The sequence below is a fragment of the Microtus oregoni genome, unplaced genomic scaffold (assembly GCF_018167655.1).
Source record: "Microtus oregoni isolate MIOR12 unplaced genomic scaffold, Mior012 000005F_ref0000423, whole genome shotgun sequence".
NCBI lineage: Eukaryota > Metazoa > Chordata > Mammalia > Rodentia > Cricetidae > Microtus > Microtus oregoni.
In genome coordinates, this window is record NW_024543064.1 from 33,385,722 (window position 1) to 33,395,425 (window position 9,704).

At 54.1% G+C, this 9,704-nt stretch overlaps 1 protein-coding gene across 2 annotated transcripts in view; it reads right to left on the bottom strand.

The window, feature by feature from the left end:
- Slc6a9 (solute carrier family 6 member 9) overlaps positions 1-9,158 on the bottom strand; it is a 36,396-nt gene extending 27,238 nt beyond the window's left edge. Inside the window, exons 1-2 of one of the 2 annotated variants that reach the window (XM_041652689.1) lie at positions 8,945-9,158; positions 1,371-1,479 (exon numbers count right to left, since the gene is read on the bottom strand). In XM_041652689.1, the coding sequence (XP_041508623.1) occupies positions 1,371-1,400 (30 nt within the window). In that variant the 5' untranslated portion in view covers positions 1,401-1,479; positions 8,945-9,158. Of the gene's footprint in view, positions 1-1,370; positions 1,480-8,723; positions 8,743-8,944 lie in introns of those variants that run through there. The other variant, XM_041652690.1, reaches the window with a different exon arrangement.
- Positions 9,159-9,704: the final 546 nt, after the last annotated feature.

Genomic DNA, 9,704 nt, shown 5'->3' on the forward strand with positions numbered 1-9,704 from the left:
ACAGAATCCACCCTAACCAGTGTGCAGCGAGTACGATCTCCCATCTGTGTAGGTCCCTGAGAACCTTGGTTTCAGATCGGCTCAGGTACACTGTAAAAAGCTTTATCCGTTCAAACCCATCCCTACAGGAGCAGGTGACTCTAGAACAGGCCCGGGGGGGGGGGGGGGGGGGGGACTGGGTCAAAGGGCTGGTGTCTAGAGAGAGGCTCTGAACCTACTCACAATCTGTTCCCTCCCCCCCCCCCCCCACCAGGGCCCGTGAATCACAGCAATCTTTGGTGAGAGACAGAATTAATTTGGGGAGGGCTCAGCAGAGACCTCAAGCCAACCAGCCTTTGACGGAATAAAGGAAGCAGTAGAAGGCACAGATGGGGTGGGGGTTAGTGAAGGAGGGGCTATCTTTTGTCACTGGCTTCCACCACAATAACCGCCCACTTTGGCGCCTCCCTGACACAAGATCTCAGGGGCAAACACAGAACCTAGCACTCAGGATTGGGCCTGCATTCAGTGCCAACCTGCTCCATCCTCCTCACTTTCTCCTCAAGAATGTGACCCAGGGCCAAGCATGGCTACACATGCTCAGACCTGACCTGAAAGAAGGGGTTTACTTTGGTGCAGGCATGAGGAACTGAGTCAGGGACTGGGAGCTGGGGGTTCTGGGCAGGGCTGGAGAAAAGATCTGAGCCTTTGCTCCCAGCATTTGGGAGGCAGAAGCAGGCAGATCTCATCTACATAGGGAGTCTCACATCAACACCCAGAGCTGTACAGTGAGACTCTATCTCAAAAAGGTAGGGGTGGGGAGGGACTTAACCTAGGCTCTTGTTTATTGAAGGGCCTCACCCGCACCTTTCCTGAGCTCTAAGATCAAGGGCAAAGGAAGGGCTGTGGCTAGGGCCGTGGAGGAATGGAGTTATTGGAAAAGCCTAGCAAGGCATTCATTACTTCCTGCAGTATGAAGGCCGCAGAGAAGCTGGCGAAATTGGACAGGTCTGTGCATGCCCAGCATTGGGCTGGCATGGGGTATATTCACAAGCGTCTACTGTTCTCTCAACAGGACAACCCATGACCACTCTATAGTACCTCTTCTGACCAGGATAGGACAGACGCGCTCTGCTCCTTGGCAGGCCTTTGCTGGCCTATGGTAGAACCACTTGCAGGCTTGGGGCCTGGTGTTGTCTAACCTGCTGGGTAAGGGGTTACCTGCCCAAACCTAAGGCGGCCCTGGCACATGGGACCCATGGTAGTGCCAACCCTGGCCCTGTGGAACCTCTTAGCCCCCCACCCCCCGTGAAGACAAGCAGCTGGCAGGAGACCTCACAGGGCGATGTTTAGGACACCCTTTCCTCGTAAAGTCCGGCCCCTGTACTCACCAACATCCCTTTGGCACCTTTTCCTACCATGGTGGCGGTGGGTTGGTGGACCTGGAGACCTGGATCACGCCTGCAGACTCAGTGCCCTTCAGACAACAGGCCTCAAGAGCTGTGGAGAACAGAGTGAGGTCAGGCTCTAGACCAGGCAGGCCCCCGGGCTCCCCAGAACAAGAATCAGGTAAGAGGTTTTACATTTTTTTCTTTTGGAGGTAGGGGTGAGAGGGACTACAGGGAGTAGGAAGTTTATCAGAAATGTTGCTAATGCCCTGACAGACACAAAGAAAGGACAATTCACATCCCTGCACCAGAGACAGACAGCATGGCAGGGTCTCTGAAGGAAGGAATCAGTCTGAACAGCAGAAGCGGGAGGGAGTCTCCTCGTAAACCTTTCTGAGGATGGAGATGGTTTCACAACCCAAGCCATTCTCAGGCAGAAGGCAGGGAAGGGGGAAAGGAGTATGATCTGGCACCAGTACCCAGAGTGGACATCACAGGTGAGAGAGCTGTCTGTTAGCTAGGGACTCACAGCGTCCCAGTATGGAGCCTGTGGGTATCTGTGAGAGGAGGACACTGCAGATATTGAGGAATGAGCAGAGGCGGGATTCCAACATGACATTCCTGTGATACGGAGCCCACACCACCAGTCAGAAGAACCTAACGTCCCTTTCTCTGTATCCACTCCCTCTGCCAGGCCATTCTGCATCCTGCTCCCTTCTGAGTGACCCTGGGATCCAGCCCTTCCCTAGCTGCCTTCTCAACCCTCCCCCCAGATCCCTTATTCTCTAGGCTTCCTGTCCCAATGGGCAAAGGTCTATTTTTGACTCTCCAGATGCCCAATCCTATAAAAGATAAAAAATGAACACAGAGCTGGGATGGGGTCCAAGTCCTTCATCATCTGTGTGAATGACTGTAACCTTTCCCCAGGAGGGGAGGGGTGTCAGTTTGGATCAGTGGGCACTCCCCAGCCAGGCAACCACAAGTCCCCATGTCCCCCACTCCACCCCACCACCAACCCCAGCGCCACTCATCCTGGGCTCCAGGGTGGCTGGGCTTGGTGCTGTTGTCACTGACCGAGCAGGACACACCAGACGTAGTCACACCTCCTGCTTTTACCACACGGTCTTCTAGTTGTACCGAGTGAAATTCTGCAAGTCCTTTAGGACTGGGCCGAGATGTCACCCCCTCTCTGTAGCAGCCCTTCCCAACACTGCTCCAGCAGAATGAGGGACAGCTTCTTCTGTCGGCTTTGTACAAACTTGTCCTAGTGCCCTTATCATCTCAGGTCACACAGATTTGGTTCTGAGCCTTGTGACCCCAAGTCAGTGGTTACTTGAGGGCTTGGGATTGAGCTTCCTTTATCCCTTTGGGCGCAGGCCCTAGCACACTGGCCAGCAAGCAGGTATAGGCTGAGCTGCAATGAAGGAGCACTGGGAAGACAGAAGTCCTGGAAAGAGGTTCTTGTCACCCAGGGATTGTATAGGAAACTTAGAGCCATATGGTGGGCAGGTGAGCTGAAGAGGAGGGGGAGATGGCAAAGCTCATGCACGCATCAGTGCCCAATGTGGTCAGAACAGATCTCAGGAGGGAGCAATCTCTAGAGAGCCTTGAAGAGCTTAGTCATGGGGGGGGGGGGTTCCCGGGATTGGACAGACCATGTGGTTCAATCTTCACAGAGCCCGGTTCCAGGGAAGATTTGGCTCTGCTCCTGATAATTTCCACTCCAAAGTCTATTCAGAATCATTCCTGTCACCAGCAGCCACCAACCAAGGGCCACCTCTCACTCACAGGAAGGCAAAGTCTGGAGGAAAGGTAGGCCACTATTTACTTATCCAAATCAGCCCTTGATTCATTAGTGCCTTTGTCCCAAGCACTTGGTTTCCCCTTCTCTGGGCAGGGATGAAGAGGGAAGTAAGCAGTCAGTGGCTAGGGCTGGCATCTGCCTCTCCAAGGTACTCTCTTAAAGAAGCTCTGCTCATGGATTTGTCTTCTGATAGCAGTCAGAAGAGGAATGTGCCATTGGGCACATTCATCCTCTTCAATCACCAAACCCTTCCACAGGAAGGTCTGACTTCCCAAAGTTGCCTCTTTTCTGTCAAGGACCAGTAACAACAAAAAGGATAGCAATCATGGCAGATGATACTACTCTAAGCCACCTTCTGGGCTGGGGGCAGCTCAGTACACTAAGAGCATCCTAGGTCTGCACCTACAGAGTAGCCTCACCAGGACACACTGAAGCTTCCCTGGCGGTTTGCAGAGAGGCCGATGCCTAGCCTGCAAGGTTTGAGCCAACTTTTCCAACAGACATCTCTGATCACACCCAGGGAAGTCACTGGAGTTCTGAGTACCAAGTGCAGCAGCAGTCTCTGCCCTCCGGTAGCGTATTTTCTCGTAAGGACAAGACTGCTTAGCATCTGCACCAGAACAAGGTGGTATGAAGCTTGGTAGCTTCTCCTGCCTTTACCACTCTGGGCAATGCCTTTATCCATCCACTCAGAAGGAACCATTGGACTACTGGAGGCACAGGTCAGTGGAGGTGCTTGACTAGCGTGCTGGGGTCCCTGGGTTGGATCCATGGCACTAGGGGGAAAAAATTAATTACCCACAGGATGCCAGGCCCTCATCTAGATCCACAGACCTGAAATACCGAGACCCCAGACCCGTTCCAACCCATACACAGAGCAACACTAACAAGCAGCAGGCCATGGTCACTGTGGCGTATAGTGAAGACTTCAGCTCTGGGATCTGATAGGGTTAGATTTGGCCTCGAGTAGTCACTACTTACTACTTACGATCCTCAGTGTTATCTGACCCTTTGCGGCTGACTTTTCTCAAGCTCGAGAGTGTGGCTAGTTATAAGCCCCTTGATAAGCCTAGGGGGTCTCTGCCCAATTTCTGTGCCTATCACAAGTTCTCCATATTCTCCTCTCTTCCCATCCATTAATCTTCCCTAGACCCTAAAGCATCCTCCTAGGGTTTTCCACTGCCAACAGGCTATGGCCTGAACTCTTCACCAGATGTTTTAAGGTTGGCTACAATTACCTTCATTTGTTTCACAAATAGTTATTGCAGGTTTGCTCTAGGCCAGACCTATGCTAGGCACCAAGAACCAAAGGTCTCTCTGCCTTCCTGCATCCTAGTGGTTGTGGGGTGGGGGGCAGGGGGAATGGGGTGGGGGAGGGACTGAGGGACGGATGTCCAACTAAATAATTACAGATGGAGATAAACAGTGTGCTGGAGAAAAACTCTCTATATGCACTCTATAGCGGGTGACAGTCTGGAAGGTTTCTCTGGGCAAAAGGACAATTGGCAAAGGTAAGGAACGAAAGAAGAGGTCAGAGGTGACCGGAGGAAATGAAACTGACAAAGTTATGATCACCAAAGAGAAAGGTAAAATGGAAAGATAAGCCAGGCAAGGACCTTTGAGGTCTGGATGTCCATCTTAGCCCCAAGATGGCCATTAAAGGTTGTTAAGCATTATATCAAGCAGGAGAAGAATGGATTGCCGGAAGGGGCTCCGCGAAAGCTCCACTCCTTGGGTGTAGTTGCTTGCCTGCAGGCTCGGGTACTCAGGAGGCTCAGAAGGTAGGATCATCTGCACCCACAAGGATGAGATGAGCCTGGGCAACATGTGAAGACCCTAATTCAAAACAAAACAGAAGGGGTAGCTGGGTGTGGTAGTGCAAACCTTTAACCCCAGCACTCGGGAGGCAGAGGCAGGCAGGTGTCTGTGAGTTTGAGGCCAGCCTGATCTACAGAGAGAGTTCCAGGACAGCCAGGGATATAGAGAAAACATGTCCTGAAAAAAACAAAGAAAAAAAAATAGCTCACAAAAAATAAAACCAAAGAAATCCTCCCCAAACAATCTAACCCCCCCCAAAAAAAACCAAAAAACAAACAAACAAACAAAAAGCCGGGTGGTAGTGGTACATGCCTTCAAACCTGCACTAAGTAGGCAGAGGCAGGCAGATCTCTGTGGGTTGAAGGCCAGCCTGGTCTACAGAGTGAGTTCCAGGACAGGCTCCAAAGCTACAGAGAAACCCTGTCTTGAACAAACAAAACAAACAACAACAACAACAACAACAACAAAAAACAGCAACAACAAAAATAAACCAAGGGGCTGGAGAGATGGCTCAGTGGTTAAGAGCACTGGCTGCTCTTTCAAAGGTCCTGAGTTCGACTCCCAGTTCTAGGTGGCTCACAACCATCTGTGACTCTAGTCCCAGGGATCTGATGCCTTCTTCTCACGTCCCTGGGCACTGTACACAGATGGTGGACATACACATACTAGGTACACACACTTACACATGAAATGAAGTATTAAAAAGAGAGAGAACATACGAATCCCTCAACAGAGTGTAGAGAAAACACTAAAGCAATAATGGAAGAGAAGTCATCAGCTAGGAACCAGATGAGCCGGGGCAGTGAGGAAGGGGCGTGGATCATGAAATTGATGCCCGTGCAAGCAAAAGGGCAGCGATGAGAGAGAAAGTTAGAAACACAACGGAACTTGGTGATGAACGACTCCCTGCGGGTGCTGAGAGAAAATGAAGGGTCTTACTTACTCCTGGTCCCAGGGACGAGAATGCTGGCAATACTGCAGGCTCAGAGAAGGGAGAGGTCTAATGGAGACACACTAACTGGGTTGTCTGTGAGTCAGCAAGGTGATACAGAGCCCTTTGCTACTTGGGACTTTCTTCTTCCTCAAATGGGATTGTCGAATGGACTTTTTTTTTAAAGGAGGGTAGGGTCTGTTTCTGTATATGGTTTCAGAGGCTGTAGTCAAAGATCTACTCATTAATGTGCCCACGTTAAAGCTCCTGGTCTCATGGCGACCAGGAAGCAGTCAGGTGGACCAACTACAAAATGTTCATTTTTATTCTTAATTATGTGCACATGTGTGAGTATAGGCACGAGAACAGGGAAGGAGTCGGATCTCCTGCAGCTACGGTTACAGGTGGCTGTGAGCCCCACAGTGTAGGTGCTGAAAACCTTTGAGTTCTCTGCAAGAGCAGTATACAAATATAGAAGGTTTTGTTTTGTTTTTTCCAGACAAGGTTTCTTTGTGTAGCCCTGGCTGACCCGGAACTCACTATGTAGATTAGGCTGGCCTCGAACGCAGAGATACACCTGCCTCTGCCTTCTAAATGCTTGGATTAAAGGCAAGTGCCACCACTGCCTGGATTATTTTTAATTTTTATGCGTGTATGTGTGTGTGTAAGTACACCCATACGGTTGGTGGAGTAGAGACAGAATATGTGTGTCTATGAAGGATATCACATTCCCTGGAGATGGAGTTACAAGCAATTGTGAGCCTCCTGACATGAGTTCTGGAAACTAGGCTCAGGTCTTCTGGAAGAGCAGCCAGTGCTCTTAACCATCTATCCAGGTCCAGACTGTGTTCTTACCCACGGAACCATCTTTCCAGCCCCTAGGCAGACCAATTTTAGGGGTCCATCTGAACCAAGTCCTCACTAGTAACAGGTAACAGGTCTCCCTGACCTCAACTACTTCACGGTTTGGATGGAGGAGGCATAGTCCTTATTCAGTCGCATGGAAGAAGTGGCAGGACACTGTTGAGTGCATGATGCATTCTGCTTGAGACCCCCAAGCCAGCCACTTGCTGCCATCTGCTTAGCATGACACTCTTCGGCCTTCTCAGGAGCCTCTGGGGTCTCGGTCCCCAGTGGTCCCCATGCCTCTGCCGTCATGAAGCCTTCTCCCACCTGCTGCTGCTGTCAGCCTTTCCACAGTACCCCTCAAGATGCAGGGTACTGACTAGCATGCCGGTTACAAGAGCAGCATGCTTGCTTGTGTCCAAGTGAGCCCCCCTCCAACTGGAGAGCTCTGCTAGGCAGAGGTGTGATTCTTCTGCATGCTAGGAGCTATACCACTGCAGTCGGGCTGAACTTAAGACGAGTAACGGGCATTTTCTCTGAGGTCTCTGAAAACACTTGGGCATGCTCAGCGGTCTCCTCTGGTCCTTAGAACCCGTCCTATCATCCACTACTCTGTCTTTTGACCGTCACATCCAGGATGTCTCTAAGTTCTTTTTGCCCATTCTTTGCTCTTTATCCTTTATCTTATCTTCTAGCGGTCACAGTGTCAGACTTGCTTCAATTAAGAAGCGGAACAGGTAGCGTTGGCACTGGCCATTAAGGCAGAGGCAGGCAGATCTCTGAATTCAAGGCCAGCCTGGTCTACAGAGAAAGTTCCCGAACAGCCAGAACTACATAAAGAAACCCTGTCTCGAAAAACCAAAAAAGAAAAAACGAAAAAAAGAAATAGAACAGGCTTTGTGAGGGAGCTGTCAGAGAGCTGGGTGGGTTTGCAGCTCCTTTAAGAGTGATTCGCTAGGGGCGTGGCCTGAGGAAAGCAGGCCCGAGAGGGGGTGCGGCCCCTTTAAGTAGCGGCCGGGCCACGACTCTAAGGCCCCGGGCGGGCGGGCAGTGTGGGGTGCGGTCGCTTTTGGAGCCGCGGAACCGCCCGGAGTGCCCACTTCCTCGAAATGAGACCGATCCGCTTTAATCAGGGTGCAAGGTGTGTTGGGGGGCGGGCGTTACATCAGCCACCACGTGTGCGTCTCTCAGCTGGCGTGGAAGAGGCCGCCCCGCCCCCCGCGGTGGAAAAGTACCGGGGTGCCGAGGTCCCCGCCCCCTTGCCCCGCCCCCGCCCGTCCTCGGCCCCTCCCGGGTCTGCGGGCGAGCCCCCTCCCGGCTCGCCGGCCTCCACTCCAGCCTGTGCGTGGCTGCCTGCTGCGGGGCGCAGGCTGGGGGCGGGCGTCCTGTGGGGCTGCGGGAACCCAGGCCTCACCTGTGGCCGCCCGCACTCGCCCCAAGCGCGCCCAGAGTGGCAGTGTGCGGATTTGCCCCCCACCCGAGCAGCAGCCCCCCAAAACCACTCCCCGCCCGCAGTCTCTTCCCACTGCCGCAGCCACGCGAGTCGTGGACAAAAGAGAGCCGGAGGGCGCTGAGGCTCTTCCTCGCTGCTTCCCAGGAACCACGGACGCGCGGGAACCAGCACCCGGCGGGCGAGTGGGCGGGCAGATTAGGGAGGCCGCCGGCTGGGGCGGCTAGATAGGTAGCCAGGACGGCTGGCAGAGGAGGTGGGGCGAGAGGCTGCACGCGGGGCAGGACCTCGCCGCCGGTACCCCGCCGCAGACCCACTGGCGCCCCAGACGGACCGAAGACGCTCTCCGGTTCCGGCGCTGCGCGCACAGCCCCGCGCCAGCCGCCCCCGACCAAGCCGGCGTCGGCACGCAGCTCATCCCCCCCCCCTCGTTCCGAAAGCACCCCCCCGCCTCCGTCTGCTTTAGCTCCTTGGTGACAGCGCTGACACACAGACTCGCGCACCTACCCCGACCTTCGCGGCAAGACAGACATCCCGGTGCCAGCTAGCACTCACACTCTCAGCCACAGATGCCCGCAAGCATACATACGCTGTCGCATCCACGCACCGCACACACATCCACACGCTGGTCCTGGGGCTCAACCTCCCAGAGTCACAGAAACGCCCAGAACCATCACAGGACAGACCGAGGCGCGGGCCGCAAAGCCCCCTTCCCCCAGCTCTCTTACCATACTGCAGCCCCCGGCCCAGGCTTGCTGGGTCCGCACCGCGGTGCGCCCAGGTGGCTTTCTTAAAGGGAAAGTTGCATCAGCCTCCCGAGGCTCTCTGCAGCCGCCAGTCCACCCGCCCCGCCGCGTTGCTTGCGGCTCCTCCAGAGCTTGTTGTGTTTTGGTTTCGGGGAGGCGGGGGCTAAGAGTTTGGTGAAAGTTTGGAGAGTGAAGAAGGCTTGAGAAACCTAGCCAAGTCCCTCCCCTCCCTGAGCGGCTCCCCTGGCCGCCCTCCCCCGCCCTGGTCCCATCTCCTCCCTCCCGCGTGCCGACTACTCTGGCTCCTCCTACCAGGGAATAAAATTACAAGTGGCTCTAGCTTTCAGATGATTGATCCTCGCGAACCCCTGGAAGTGGGGCTCGGCGAAGGAGTCCTCTTCTTCTCCCCAGACTCTCTGCCCTTCAGTTGGGATCCTTGGAGGAAGCAGATGTCCTCCCCTTCGGGCTAGGCTTGGAACGAAGCCAAAAGGCCTGGGGCGCTTTGGGGGGCTGGGGCTGCATTTAGCCCGCCAGGCCCCTGGCCTTCTGCGCCTGCGTTCCCCCTAGAGAGAAGTCAAGAACAAATTCCGTTCCCTTTGGAGTAGCGCCGCTAGAGACTGTGGGCACAGCTGAGTAAGGCCTGGGACCCACTCCTTGGAATTGCAAGGCCGAGGAGCCCTTTCTCCCGGAACTTTCCAACGCTGATTTGATCAGCCCTCCCCAGGTGGTAGTGCTACAGGCG